Source organism: Lactuca saligna, chromosome 4 (genome assembly GCF_052625555.1).
Source record: "Lactuca saligna cultivar CGN05327 chromosome 4, ASM5262555v1, whole genome shotgun sequence".
NCBI classification, from domain to species: domain Eukaryota; kingdom Viridiplantae; phylum Streptophyta; class Magnoliopsida; order Asterales; family Asteraceae; genus Lactuca; species Lactuca saligna.
In genome coordinates this window covers 44,194,521-44,210,891 of record NC_136420.1, presented here as the reverse complement: position 1 = coordinate 44,210,891, position 16,371 = coordinate 44,194,521, and the positions used below count along the sequence as shown (strand labels likewise).

Below are 16,371 nucleotides of genomic sequence, written 5' to 3'. Positions count from 1 at the left end.
TTGGGTTAGAGTGATAATAACTCATATAAATAAATGAAACTATATTAAATGAATTTACAAAATTATGTTACTATTTTTTTCCGTTTAATCCTTTTAGGGTTCACGCCGCATCGATCACGCAAAGTGGCAACCCTAGTTATTTCTAAAAATTATTAATAACCGAAGAATGTTGATGAGTAATATGTCATTGTTAGATAAAATTAGTGAAGACTTTATACATCAATAACAAATATTAAAAGGTTTTAAAAACAAATAAATAAACAACGAGGGAAACGATTTTATTCACCAAAACCACTCTCTATACTAATCAAAAAGTGCAACTTGAATTGCTCACTTGGCCACTTGGGTATACATCATTTATCATATTCATACCACTATTTCCTTTTTACATTCTAACAAACACAGTATATAAATTAATTTACAGTAAATACAAAATATTGATCGACATCTTCTCCTCACTACTCCATCAAATCATCACGCAAGGTAATAAAATTACTATAATTTTACATATCGATGATCTATAGTAGCAGAGTTTCGAAATTTCGGACTAATTGCAAGGGGATATAAGAACTGAATCTATCGAAAGACCACCTTTAGTGTGAGTACAATCGATTTGTGTCAAAGAAAACGTCACCCTTGTGGGTATGTTGGAGTCATCGACGATGAAATCTCCGACACGGTGGTATTCCCAGTTTCCGGTTGTCTTCAAGAACCGCTTTGAAACAGCATGCTGCCCGGTGGACGTTGCGAGCTTGAATTCCACGGGTTTCGCGTCCCATCCATGGACGTCCTCGGTGCTGCAAATTGGCCGGCCGTATTTTTTTATCACCTTCCCTAGCCGGAGTTTGAATGACAAGGAGTAAGTCCCCGCCGGAAACAGGAACTCAACGTCGCCGTCGACTTCCAGCCACCAGATTTGTTTAAGGTATGAAACGGTACGGAATCTGGCAAAGGAATATGGAATTAAAGCCAGTTGTCATGATCAAGAATGAAATTAGCATACATAATAGAAGAAATGTTCACCTTGTTTCATCGGAAGGAATATGATTCCAGTATCGTCGATCAGTGATTCCGGTGATTGTTAATGCTTTTGAAGACACTGATACGCACACACCTCCCGTCGTCTTGTCCACCCAAAATTCCTGAAATATAATTGTTAAAATCTCATATAAAACCCTAATTTACTGTGATTCTGAAAATCGCAAGTGTGTAGAAAAAGAGGTTGGAGAGAAATGGAACCTTGTTTCCGGCATCGAAGGACATAGGCCGAGTCAACCTAGCAAAAATCTCCTTTTCTCCCACTTTTTTCTTGTCGTCGATCAACAATTTTCCGAATAGATAATGATAATTAGACGGCAATTTAGAGATCCAGATGAAATCGGCGGACGAAGCTGCTCGAAATGCACGGTTGATCCGAGCTAATTTGCAGATCTCCGGCGGTTCCAAATAGGATAAAACTAGCGCTACACAGGATTCCGGTAGATCGCCGAGGTTAAGCTTCGATGGATTGTCAATTCCGTCGGAGATATCCGAGCTTAATAATGACGTATTAGCACCCATGGTTTTATCCAAAAGAGGGAACGTATGTAAGCGTGGGGTTACGACTTGGTGGCCGACGGCGGTTGTATTGGCCGTTGGATATGGAGGATTTTAGAGGGAGAAAGTTTTTGGTGGTGTATTGTGTGAGAGAGAAAGAAAGAGCCACTGTGTGGGTTTGAGGTGGAAGAAAAGGTCAGGTGAGGTGTGCTTTATCCATGACAATAGAGTAATGACGTGGAATTACAAAACTGCAAAAATCATCCATGTATGCAATTTTTGTGTAGTTTTAGTTCAAACTTTAATTTTTTTTTATTCTTTGTTCTTTTGGTCATATTTGTATGTAAATTTTATCTCTTGTAAATTGTATAATGTCTTTCTATATGTTTTTTTTATGTTTTTCCTATTTAATTTAAATGGAAAAAAAATAATTAATTAATTTGGGTATATATATCCATCTTCTTCTTCCTGAAAATTGTCCAGATGAACAAAAAAACACCCAGAACAAATTGTTGAACTCATCGGTTGTCAATAGAGATGGAGAAAAGTGAATGAGAAATCGTATCTAGGGTTAGTCTTCTCCATTTGTTTTCAGATATGTTCGTCTTCTCCATCTGTTTTCAATTATGTTTGTCTTCTTCATCATAGTCAAGATCGGTTTACAACATCACTCCCTTCTCAATTCATCTTCTCCATCTGTGACTCGATTTTCACTGTCACCGGAAAACCCACCCCAACCACGGTAAATCTTCAACATATGGTCTATAGACCATAATCAATCACCAAGCGCAATCAACGACCATCACCTCCCGTACCACGGTTGAAGTTGGTTGCGTTTGTCAACAATTTTGACAAACCCACATCTGTAATTTTTGGTAGCCCAGAAATAAGAATAGAGTGATCAATTTAATCTTGAAGCTCTGATTTCTTGGAGCTTCGATATCGACAGCCACCCACCTTTCTTTCCTCTTTCTTATTGTTGTAAACAATCCCTCTCCTCCTTCTCTCTAAATCTTCAGATCCGGTTTTACAAAAGAACACTACGAACACACAAATCACATGATATCGAAGGACGAGAGAGGGTCAGTGACAAGAGGAAAAATGATCGATTTCTGATTCACACACATATACCTTCTGAAACTATTTCAAATTCATACACACATACACATATTGATTTCAAAAATGAAAACATACACATACAAATCGATTTTTGGGGATGAACATACATAAATTGATTTCCAAAACAAAAACTTCACATACACACATACATACATCGATTAAAAATTGGATTTTATGGGTTTTCTTTTGATTAGATATACTGTGTGCGTGGGTGTATATGGAATTTTGATTAAGAGATGAAGAAGATAGAGTTCTTCTTGGTAAAAAGAAAAATGATATGGGATATGTGGGAGAGAGAGAGAGAGAGAGAGGAAGAGAGAGAGAGAGAAATGATGATGATGATGTGGACCCCTAGTTATTTTTTAATTATTAAAATAAATAAACAAGCATTAGATTTAAAATGAAATGAAAGAAAAATGGAAAATAAATTCCCCAAAGGTATTACAATCATTTCACTATTCATAGGGACCAAAAACGAAATGAAAATAGCTCAAAAGAACCACGGATCCAAAAAAAGTCGAAGTTTGGACTAAAACCCCCCAAAAAATGGATACCACAAGGACCATTTTTGCAATTGTGTCTTTTTAAAACAACTTATTAGTTCATTAGAGTTCGAGACAATTATAAGTTAAAAAAGTGTTTACACGAAAATAGTGTATTCCATGGGGAATCTCTAATAAATCATTTTTTTCATAAGTTATCCTACATTTATTTATTAGTTTATAAACTAATAAGCTAATAAGCAATATTTTTTTGCCAAACACCCCCTAAATATAAAAATGCTTATATTTTTCATTTCAGATAATGACTTGAAAGGGTAATGGATTTTCGATTTTGTTCACATTTAATCACTAAACTTTTTTTCATTATCTATTTGCCACTGAACTATTAAAACAGTTCATATTTACCCGTATGACCGGTAACAACCGGTCATAAGGGTAAAATGTGAACGGTTTCAATAGTTCAGTGACAAATAGATAATGAAAAAAAGTTTAGTGACTAAATATGAACAAAATCAAAAGTCCATTACCCTTTCAAGTTATTCTAATATTACACGCCGAAAAAATGTATAAAAAACGAATTATTTCATCATGTTCTTTAAGTTGTTCCTAACTATTTATAGTTATTAAGGGTTGCCCAAAAAGTATTTTGTTTTTAATTTATAAAGTTATATCAATTTAGTTTTGAACTTAGACACCTAATATAACATTATTGGTTACCAATAGGGTGTTTTGATTTTATCTGAATAACGATGCTTGAGCTGATGCAAGTTAGCTTGAAATCTTTATGAAAACGACATCCTTAATGTAAATCCAACAACTATTGATAATAGATTTAAAATTGATGTTTCTGCTTAGTTTTATTAAAGAATCAACTTCTTTTCCTCTCTTAGATGTTGTTGGTTAGTTCGTTGGGCAGTTTCAGTTTATATTTGACTCTGTGTGTTTCATGTAGAAAACTGGTCAAGAAAACCTATTTCATGTATGTTTAAAGTAAAAATAACATATTGTTCTTTATCATTTTTTCTTCGTTAATGAAAATAAGATGTTTTAGGCTCACAAACATATTAATACTCTACCATTTTATTTTTAAAATACAATCGTTAAAAATGAAAAAAAAAATCTAACTAACGAGGGAGAATTCCTATAATAACTTTTTACATACGGTGCTGCTTTTAAAACTGTAATATAATATAGACCATTTATGTATCTATATATTTGACCGTATGTATATTTTCAACTATATGTATGTATATGTTAACACAAGTAACATAAGAAAAATAAATAAATAAATAAATATATATATATATATATATATATATATATATATATATATATATATATATATATATATATTAAAAATACTTCTAAACGTATATTGTGTGTAATATGAAAATTTCGATATCTTTTAAATAGTAAATATATTAATATGATGTATGTCAATACATGATGTATAACAACATATATAATGTATATATGTATTCTTTTATAAACATATATGGTTTAATGTATGTGAATTTATATGTTGCATAATTTTATAACACAAAATTCACATATATAATATTAGGGTAAGTTTTATACATATAATATTACATAATTTTATAATATAGAACTTATACATATAGTATTACATAGTTTTATAACATAACACTTATACATATAATATTGGTTTCATATTTCATTTTTTATACCTTTTTCGGGATATAATATTAGGATAATTTGAGAGGGAAACAAACGTTCGATTTTGTTCACATTTAGTCACTAATTTTTTTTCATTATGTATTCGCCACCGAACTATTGAAACTGTTCACATTTTACCCTTATGACAGAGTGTTTCCGGTCATAAGGGTAAAATGTGAATAGTTTAATAGTTAGTGGCAAATACATAATGAAAAAAAATTTAATGCTTAAATGTGAACAAAATCGAAAGTCCATTACCCTTTCAAATCATTATCCATTTTCGTTTATGAGCACCAAAACATTACACGATATATACATTTTGATTTTTAGTTGTTTATTCATTAAAATATTGAAGTAAGTGATAACACTTTTTTTATAGGTATATTAGTTGGGAGACGTTGTAGTGTGTACTACAATGGTTGATTAAAACAAAAAGTTGTATATACGAAAGTTTACACGTTAAACATTTTTAAATAAAAATCTACCAATAAGAAAATAATATTTTATATTTAATAATTAATAATATATGCTAAATTAATACATTAATTATATTAAGTTGAAATTTGAATATAAAAATTATAAATTTTGAATGAAAATGAATTAATTATTGCATTTTTACAATTGAAATCTATTTATTATATTAAGAAAGGGAAGTCTCATTTGACGTATAAATACCAATGTTGTAAAAATCACTTGACGGTAACTCGACGGTTCACTGGTGTTAAGGGATTAATCGGTCTTGATAAGGATTAATCGGAGATCATATATTATTAATAAAATATTAATATTAATCAAATATTAATAAAAACAAGTACTTTAAAATTAGAAAATAAGAAAATTTGTAATTTGAAAATTTGAAAATACGAAAATATGAACATTTTAGTATAATAATCTTATTAGAGGAGACCGGTTTCTCAATTAGTAATCGATTCATTTTTCCTATTTATTGGGAAAACTAAATTTAATATTTAGTTTCATACTTCTAATTCTTCAACTTTATCATTAGAATTTAATACTTGTCTTTTGAAATCATATTTGATTTTATCCTTCTTTAAAACCAATAGGAAACCTAAACCTTTTATCTTAACATTGGTGTGGATTTTTGGAATGATTTATGTGATTATTGGTCTATTACTACATGTATTCAACGTAGATCTTTATACATAATAACGTTGAATACAACTTCAAGGGTTTCAAATTCCCTTCTTCAAACATAATCATTCCTATGAGATATTTTTGCAAGCCTCTTTATTTTAACACCTAGTATTTCCTTTTACTAGCTTGGTTGATTCTTGCAGACGTTAGCGATGTGCGTAGGTCTTCCGTAGTTGTTACACCTAAACGTCTCACATTTTCCCAGATAATGAATTCTACAATTACTGCACAAGGGGAGTCTTCCCAAGGATACCCTTGGTGAAGTGGGTGATCTCAAGCTTCCTGTCCTCTCTTTCCTTCCACAATGGCTGACTAGATTTTCCCTTGACGACTCTTTCCCACCTCTTCTTAAGTTATTTGGACTTATTCTTACTCCTTCTTGGTTTTTGGGGCATAGGGTCCTTGAGACTAAAGGCTAACTATTTAGCTTCCTCATAGGTATTGGGCTGGTGTGATTGCACCTCAATTCTAATATGGGGAGCTAACCCTTGGAGATATACATTGATTTTTTGGATCTCCGAGTTGACCAACTCAGGGCATATGGTGACTAGGTGCTTAAAACATATTGTGTAGAAAGCTAAGCCTGATTCCTTGGTGCTCAGATGATTGAATTCCTGCTATGCTCGTCCACGTCTCTTCCAAAATGGAATTCCTTTATCATCTGCTTCTTTAACTCTTCCTAGGGATTTTAATAGGCTTCGCCTATGCCCAAAGCCTTGACATGAATACTCCATCCGAGGAGAGCTCTTCCCATGAACTTGCAGGTTGTGAACTTAACTCTATGTTCACTACCATACTTGTTCTCTATCTCTTCTATCTTTTTTTTTGAACCGGCAAATCTAATATACTCCTAAGCTAACAACACCTATTCCACCTATGTCCACGACGGGACTTGAACCCTCGACCTCAAGGAGGTAGGGCACCACCTGATACCGCTGGGCTACAAGCCCTTTGGTCTATCTCTTCTATCTAGTAGATCAAACTATCTACTCCCCCGTCTCCATAAAAAGATTTTGTCTTGCTGTTAAGAAAATCCTAAAAAGTAGACGAGTACCCAACTCCTCATGAAATTTCCTCCAAAACCTGGAGGTGAAGCGAACATCTCGATCTAAAACCACTGAAACTAGCACTCCATGCCAAACCACCACCTCTCCGATGTAGAGGTCAACCAATTTCTCGGCAGAAATGCTCTCAACAATAGGTAAGAAATGAGCACTTTTGGTCAATCTATCCACAATGATCCAAATAGAATCAACCCCATATGTCGTAATTGGCAACTTCATGATAAAATCCATGGTGATCTCTTTCCATTTTCAATAGGAATAGGTAACAACTGCATCTTGTCATGGGATCTCTGATGCTCGGCCTTGACTTTCTTGCAAGTCAAGCACCGTTCCACAAACCATGCTACCTCCCTCTTCATATAGGGCCACTAGTAACTCAACCTCAGATCCCTATAAATCTTCATGGTCTTTAGGTGGATTAAACAATTTGGCTTCCAAGACTCCTCCAATAGTGTCTGTCTAACTCCACCAGCATCCAGGACCAAAACCCTGGCAGACTGAGTCAGTAACCCCTAACTATCACTGACAAATTAAGGGATTTGACCTCTAATTTTCTCTGCATTCTAATTTTCCCTCTTTAATCCTTCCACCTAAGCTTTATTGATCATATCCAACAGAGGAGAAACAATAACCATCCTCAAACACATGTCCCTGATAGGTACACTCACAGCCTTGCGAGTCAAGGCATCGACCACAACAATAGCCTTCCCTGGGTAATAAAAAATTTCACAATCATAGTCCTTCACCACATCTAACCACCTCCATTGCCTCATATTCAGGTTTGGTTGATCTATAAAGTATCTCAGGCTCTTGTGGTCAGTGTAAATGGTACACCTGACACCATACAAATAGTTCCTCTAAATCTTGAGGGTGAATACCACAACCCCCAACTCAAATTCATGCGTAGGGTAATTCGACTCATGAGGCTTCAACTGCCTCGAAGTGTAAGCAATCACGTGACCCCTATGCATGAACATTGCACCCAACCACGAAATCGATGTGTTGCAATAAACCATAAATCATCCATGCCCCCGGGAAGAGTGAAAATTAGATCCTCATACAATCTCTATCTCAGCGTCTCGAAAGTTGTCTGTTGATCCGTCCCCCATCAGAAAGTGACATTCTTTTTTGTCAAGTGGATCAATGGAACTGGAATCTTGGAGGAATTTTGGATAGATATCTAATAATCACCTGCTAGACCAACAAAAAATCTAAATCTCAGATGATGTCCTCGGAACCTCCCACTGCATGACTGCATCAATCTTGTTCAGATCGACCAATATACCCTTCCGGTTGATGATGTGGCCCAAACTGCACCTCACGCAACCAGAATTCATTTTTGGAGAATTTGGCATAAAGCCTCTCTCTCCTTGGAGTCTCCAATACCTCTCGGAAATGATCATCATGTTGCTCCTTGGTCTTGTAGTAGACCAAAATATCGTCGATAAACACAATCACCGTCCGATTCATCATCGGTCTGCACACCCAATTCCTAAGGTCCATGAGCGTTGCTGGTGCGTTGGTGAGCCCAAAAGGCATCACCACAAACCCGTAATGACCATAACGAGTCTTGAAGGTCGTCTTCTATACAACCTTGTCTCTTTGATGATAACTTAACCGCAAATCAATCTAGTAGAAATAAGATGCATCCTGAATCTAGTCAAATAAATTGTCGATCCTTGGGATCGGATAACGGTTCTTCGCCGTTAACTTATTAAAATCTCGGTAGTCAATGCACATTGATAGATACCATTTTATGCATATTTTAGGGTAGTTTTTATTAGCATTTAGCATAACATCTTACACATTTTCATGCCATTAATTTAAATAATGTTCAGGTCATGTCATTCGTTAGAATTTGCGTACTGTTAGCGTTTTTATGTCATTTTCAGATTATTCGAGTGGAGTAGTACTTTGGGAGCAACTTTGGATGCATTTAATTGAGCATTTGAGTTAATTGGATCTTGAAACTTATGGAGGATTACGAGGAATGCTTGGAAGTTGTTTTGGTCAAGAAAAATTCGATCAAATTGATCTTACGAAGATAAATTGCTTCACTCTATAGCCTAAAGGATGTTGCTGGCAGCTTTGATCCCCTGCCAGTATTTTGACCATATCTCATGACGCATTACTCTAATTGACGAGATTCAAAATGTTCCGACAACTAGAAAATATTTCAGATGACTTTCGTGTTTGTGAAAAAAATTAGAAAACTCAAAATTTTGATTGAATTTTACCTTGAAATTCGATCGAATAAACACTTCACAATTCAAAAAGTCCTTAAAATCAAAAAATGAAAAATTCAATCAAAACCAAAAAAAAATTGATCGTGTGCCCCAAAAATTCGATCGAATTTTTGGGTTTATTGCTTTTGAAGACTCTAGCTTGTATATATTGGACGCCTCTCTGATCAGATTAAAGGTTGGGCGATTCTTGAAGCTCCAAACGAAGAAAAAGATGATTTCTGAGGCAATTTCTCTCCGATTTCAGTGATTTATGGAGATTTAAAAGATGAAGATCATCTCCTACATTTAGTTAGAAATATTGATCAGTTAGTTTATATTTTTATTAATTTTAATTTGTTTTTACTTTTTAGCTTGTCCGGCTAAATCCTAGTTTTCAGTTTTGCAATAGACTAGTAATTCTCATATGATCAGTTATTAGATTTGGTTTTCATTGTGTGCTTCTATCTAGTTGTTTCAAATTTGATCTTAATGAATGTTTGATTTTTAATTCTTGTTAGTCTGACACCTAGCTATGGTTTAATCATTCCAGTTAATCAATTAATAGAATATGTAATTGTTATTGTCAACTGGTAATAAGTAACAAGTATCAGATTGGTTCAGTGTTGGGATTTAACTCTGATATAAACTAAAATTTCATACCTTTACACATCCGAGCTTGTGAGAAGTATTGAGTATTGTTGAGAATTTTACACTGATCTTAATGCAACTTTTCAGATGTTAATTAAGAGCTTGTTTAATTATACAATAAAAAGTTAGGGTTAAGTGAAGAGCTTGGTTTAGTTAATTTAACTAGGTAAAATAGATTATACTAGAGCTTATCTGTTTTTCTAACTACCAACTTAGATAGAACACATTATGAATAATCATATCTAGGTTGATTTCATGACTTGGAAAGTTACAATAGAGTTGAATTTGTTTAGTTTATTTTCACTGCTATTTAGTTTAGTTAGTAACTAAAAATCCCTCTTTTTATATTTTTTTTTAGATGAATAGTATGTACCTTATGTAAAAAGGCATTGACTATTAGGTTGTGTCCCTGAGGATTCGACCCTACTTCCCTATGTTATCCGTTCATGCAACCAACAGTAAAAATATTATTTGCTTAAATCGAACGCTACATCGGTTTAACAAATTGACACCGTTTCCAGGAACACGGTGGTTATAAAATTTTGTATGCCAAGAACTTTTAATACATGTACATCTCTAGTTTTTTATCGATAAATTGAAAGATCTGCAAGAATACTGAAGAAAGAAGCAACAAAATAAAAAGAATCAACTAGTTTCTTTGGTTCATCATCCTCCATATCACTAGAAATCATCACACCACAAGGCAATCCCTTTTAGAACGAACCATACCTGACTTTTCCATTCTCCCCGAAAGTACATCCATCTTCACCTTCTAACAACCCCTATAAAACATACTCCCCATCACCCTCAGTTAAATCTGAAAAAACAAACTCTTCTAAAACCCAATCTGAAAAAATCTAAAACCCGAGAACCTTCAGAAGCTAACTCCCAAAAATCAGTCATGAGTGGAGACAAAGTAGAAAAGACTCTCATAGAATGGGTCACCCAAGAGGTTAATCAACAACCTCTATACATCAGTTTTCAAGAAGCCTAGAACTTTGAGCTTAAATATAGGCTTATACACCTTCTCCCTACGTTTAGAGGCTTAGAAAATGAAGAACCACGTGAATTCCTTTAGTAATTTCATATGGTATGCTCTGGAATGAAGCTACATTTGATAACTGAAGACTAGATAAAGCTAATGAGATTCCCCCTTCTCACTTCAAGATTTAGCAAGCAAATGGTTGCATAAATTTCCATCTAGACCGATCCCCACTTGGGTAGAACTCGTAAAATTATTTGTAGAGAAATATTTTCCAGAAACGCGAGTTTCGAGTCTTTGAAGAGAAATCATTGGTATCAAACAAGGAATCTGATAAGTCTTACATACCTACAGGGAGAGATTTAAAAAGTTGCTGGTTCATTGCCCTTAACATGGAATAAGTGATTACTACCTCTATTACTATTTCAATGAAGGTCTCAAACCCATGGAGAGGTGCCAGATAAATGCTTCAAGTGGCGGATCTCTAGGTGATATGACACCAACACATAAATCTAGGAGCTAATCGAGAAGCTGGCAATAAAGTCAAACCCTTTAGCAACTAGAGAAGAATGGTATCCATATCAACCAAGAGGAGTACAAGAATCATAAATGCTCACCATGAAACCTAGATTTCTGAACTCACGAAGGCAATGTTGCTACTGACAAAAGAAAAAGCAATTGCAAAGAAGCAGTGTGGGATATGATTGAAGATTGACCATCCCACAGACATGTGCCCGTTATTGCAAGAAGACACAACTACAATAAAAGTTGTCCGAGGCTATCAGCAGAATTATCAAAACAATTTTCAACAACGACAACAATATCATAATCCACTTGGATTTCAACAGTATTGTAATTTTCAGCTGCCAGGTTTTCACCAGTCAAATTTTCAGCAAAATAATCAGCGACAACAATTTCAGAACCAACCTCCAAATCAACAAGCCAATAGTTATAGCATGGCCTTGGAAGATATAACGAAGAGCCTCGCTACCAACACTCATGCATTTCAGAATGAAACCCAGAGCAAGTTTAAAAAATATGGAGCAACAAATGTCTCAACTTGCCACTTCTGTGAATCGACTTGAGTCTCAAGGAAAACTACCTACACAAACTGAACACAATCTGAAACATAATGTGAGCATAATTTCCTTGAGAAGTTTGAAGAATTATGAAGGCCCAAGCAGATTTGAACCTGAAAGAGAAGAAGCTGAAAAAGAATTTGAAGAGGTGAAAAATTAAAATGTGGAAGAAAAAGAAACTCCTAAGCAGGCCAAGCAAGTTCTGAAGGAATACAGGCCCTTACCATCATTCCCATCATGACTTAAGAGTACAAAGCATGAGATAGAGGATGAAGACATCATGGAAATCATTCATAAGTTGGAGGTACATCTTACACTTTTAGATATTATAAAGCACATACCTTGTTATGCAAATTTTTTAAAGGAAATATGTGTTTCAAAAAGAATTTAAAACTAACAAAACATTAAAAGCTGGTGAAAACATTTCAGATATTTTGCAAAAGGGTTTAGCTCCAAAGTGCAAGGACCCAAAACACATTTCAGGAATGCACATAATCTTCTCCGCCATGGGGCGAAAGACTGATGGAATTTTGTCATAAAGGATTATTCCCGTGTTGAGAAAAGCGTAGTGACATGGGAATATTTTGTGGAAAACTTTAGGGAATAATATGTTCCACTTGTAGAGAGGGAGCGACTAGCGCAGTAATACTTGTCGCTTAAGCAAACAATCGATTCGGTGATCGATATCACCAAGATGTTCACAAAAAGGGCCCTATTCTTTCTAGAATATTCGTCCTCAGAACCGGTGCAGATGTCTCGGTACCTGAGCATACTTAAGACCGATATCAATGATTTTGTATTGAGAAATCGATACAAGACCCTGACAGAGATGCAAGACCATTCCAAGAAGAGGGAGATTGATTAGCAAACTCAAGTGAAGGAAAAGAGGCAGGCCCCAACTCCTTCCCAACCAACAACCAAAATATCCAAGCACACAGATTCAAGGTTTGAGGGACAGAAAGGTCCAATGTGTGATAAGTGTAGAAAATCACACGAAGGGGTTTGTCATGCTATAATAAGCTACAATTTCAAATAGGCAGGACAATATAATCGAGACTGTAAGCAAGGAGCACAAGCACAAGGTATGCGCATCTGTTTCCACTGCAACCAAATAGGCCATATCAAGACCGATCGTCCTCTTTTGGACCCAACAGGCGCAATACAAGCCCCAACACCTGCAAAATTAAGGATAACCAATGGAAGATGAGGTGGAATTGAAGCCCCAAGAGTCAAAAAACGAGCCTTTCAACTCATAACAAAGGAAGCACCGAAGAACTTGGTTGGTTGTTCTTATGATCGAGGGAAAGCTCCAGCATGAGTGAGATCATGTTGTAGATGTCAATAATACTCTTAGGCTTCAAATAATGTAATAAATGTACGAAAACAATATTATAATAAATATGGGATGTTTACTTTACACCTAGTTGCTAGTGTTAAGGATAGTAAAATGTATGCGTTAGTATATTTCCAAACAACATATTTTTATCCTATTTTAAGGAAGTCATTTGTGAAGAATACAACTAGTAGTAGTACAATAGGAATATCGAAGGTCATTGGATATGACAAACATGAGTTTATTCAAAGATAAAAAAAAGAAATACTAAGCAAAGCTAACTTAAGCTTTGATCAGTAACCAATAGTGGCAGATAATGGGTCAAACCCAAGTAGGGAGAACCGACCTTTAAGGAAGAAGTATGAGGAGCAAACTAAATTTAGGCTTCGATACAAAGGTATAGGAATGGCACCACAATTAGGTGGAGATTGTTAATTTCAAATTATTCATAAGTAATACGATCGAAATTGTAGCACCGGATTCCCGATACGTACTCCTTGTAATTAACATTTTTAAATTAATGCATTTTTGTCTTGGACTCGACGACTTGATGGACCTACTTGCCGAGTGACAGCGGGATAAGACGCGGGGACTGAACTTTGGACTCGGCGAGTAGACCCTGTTTGGGAAAAAACCCTAATCCAGGTGTTTGCACCCTATTTAAACGCTCTAAATTGGCCTCCTTTCTCCCTAACACTTCCAGAGAGTTGAAGAGCGAAACCCTAGCCCCCATTTTGTTCTTGAGAGTGATTTTGTCCTTGTGAAGAAGATTTGGAGTTTAGAAGAAGATGAAAGAGGTTGTGGTGTGCAAGGAGGAGAGGTAGATCTGGAATCTACACTGCAAGAGGCTTCCATTCAGGTAGAAAAGCCCCTACCTTGATCACTAGTTCTTTAGATCCCCTTTTGTCCCTACAATGGTGGTTTTCAAGCCCTAAACACCATACTCCTTGTGTTTGTGCTTAATGGTCCGAAAGGACTTCAGATCTAGATAATATGGATGTATTATAAGTATAAAGTTTCTGTGGTTGGAGTGATTGAGGTCCCCATTGAGTGTATGAACTCATAAAAAGCTTGGATTTGCCTTTTGGAGCTTGTAGGGCCATGCATGCACGTAAAGTTTGCAACTTTACGTAATAAGCATGCCCTAGGATCATAGATCTATGGTTTTGAAGCGTTGCATGTCGTAGATTTGGTCTATATAGGAAATGGGTCTAGGGACTCGGCGAGTCCCAAAGTGGAACTCGGCAAGTTCTATGATGATGACCTTAGACTCGGCGAGTCCTATGAAGATTGCCTGGAGCTCGGCGAGTTGTTCCTGGACTCGGAGAGTCGGGTCGCGAGTTGGTTCAATCATCCCAAGTAATGAGTTAAGGGGGACTCAGTGAGTGGGAAGAAGGACTGGTTGAGTAGGACTGGGTTAATAGGAGAAGGACTCGACGAGTCTATGCCGTGACTCGGCGAGTCCAGTCAAATCGATGTTGAGTTTGACCAAGGAGTTGACCTTGGACCAAGGGAGGGTCAGCCTTTTGACCTAAGGGTATTTATGGGTGGCTAATCTATGTTCATGATTTATAGTCGGAGGATTACCGATTCAGCAGTCAGGTGCTCAGCAAGCAGACTTCCAGCAACTACTTCGAGGTGAGTTACCTTCTAGTAGCAGGGGGTCTAAGGCCACAATGTCGGGCCCCTAGTAGGAATTGAATGATTAGATGATTGTCTGTGTGATATTCATCTAGGGTTGCTACTACCTGTGTTGTGTTTATGTGTTTGTATGATATGATGCTTTGTGCTAGTGATAGTAGGGGAGATAGTCCCCAGGTTACCGGTCGATAGGGCCAAAGGGGTAGTCATGCCCAGCCATGCTAAATAGATTATGTGATACGTGTTATGTGGTAGTGGTAGGGGGTGAAATAGTCCCCATCATCCGGTCGAGAGGACTGAAGGGGGGACAAGCACCCATATATGCTAGTCAGTATCCGGTCGAGAGGACCGAAGGGGACACCAGCACCCAGATATGCTAGTCAGTATCCAGTCGATAGGACCGAAGGGGAGACTAGCACCCAGATATGCTAGTCAGTATCCGGTCGAGAGGACCGAAAGGGTAGGTCGGGCACCCAGATATGCCTGACAATATATGTATGTTATGTGGTTATTTGGTATGCAGTACGGTGGGGGAACTCATTAAGCTTCGTGCTTACGGTTTTTAGTTGTTGTTTCAGGTACCTATTCAGCCAGGGTGAAGGAGCTGGCGCAGTAGCGACATATCACACACACGTTCTTGTTTTTCCGCACTATGAGACATTCTGGGATTTGTACTCTGATATTATTATGATTTACGTTTTGGTTTACAAACACGAGGCATGTTTTATTAAATGATATGGTCGAATGATATTCTGTTACAAACGTTTTGCAAATCACCTAATTAAAAATGAAATTTTCGGTCCGTATTTTGGGATGTTACACAAATAGATAAAATTTTTCATTTAGGTTTAGTGTAAAGAAAGTCTCCTGGTAAGATTATCCATAGGATGTGAGCTTCTTGCTTCTTAAGGAAATGTTTGGTATTTCCTCCCAAGCATCATATAGGATTTAGGAAAGGGTCAATGACTTAGGAAGGTAATAAGGTTTTAACTGTGTTGACATTAGGTCCTTAAGGTTTTATTTTGTACATATTACACCAACATGGTTATTATAACCGTTTAAAAAAGGTAATAAGGTTTTAATTTTGTCCACATTAGGTCCCTAAGTTTTTTTTGTACATATTACACCAACATGGTTATTATAACCGTTTAAAAAAGGGTAATAAGGTTTTAATTTTGTCCGTATTAGGTCCCTATTTTTAATATTTTTATCATTTCATCTAACACTTTTACAATTTATATTAGTATCTAGTTAGATGGCTTCATCATTTTATCTTCTCATTTTAGTCGCCCATTCACCACAACCACAATTTCAATTAAAGGGTTACATAACATTTTTTTTTGTCATTTTTATAAAAAAAAACTAATAATAATCAAAGTCTTAATGACTAAGGACATGTTTAGCGCGCC

General features: G+C 35.9%; 1 protein-coding gene across 1 annotated transcript; it reads right to left on the bottom strand.

Annotated features, from left to right (window-relative positions):
• Positions 1 to 349: 349 nt before the first annotated feature.
• LOC145041735 (F-box protein PP2-A13-like) lies at positions 350 to 1,706 on the bottom strand. The gene is made up of 3 exons (XM_078989896.1): positions 1,240 to 1,706; positions 1,024 to 1,142; positions 350 to 944 (listed from the first exon to the last, which is right to left on the bottom strand). The coding sequence occupies exons 1-3, from the start codon at positions 1,558 to 1,560 to the stop codon at positions 548 to 550; spliced, it is 837 nt and encodes a 278-aa protein (XP_078846022.1). The 5' UTR covers positions 1,561 to 1,706; the 3' UTR covers positions 350 to 547.
• Between the last annotated feature and the right edge of the window lie 14,665 nt (positions 1,707 to 16,371).

Excerpts from the sequence above, each read along its gene's own strand:
- LOC145041735 (XM_078989896.1), bottom strand. The coding sequence starts at position 1,560 with ATGGGTGCTAATACGTCATTATTAAGCTCGGATATCTCCGACGGAATT. Across the intron at positions 1,143-1,239 it reads CCTTCGATGCCGGAAACAAG|GAATTTTGGGTGGACAAGAC; the intron begins GTTCCATTTCTC and ends ATTATATTTCAG. Across the intron at positions 945-1,023 it reads ATTCCTTCCGATGAAACAAG|ATTCCGTACCGTTTCATACC; the intron begins GTGAACATTTCT and ends TTCCTTTGCCAG.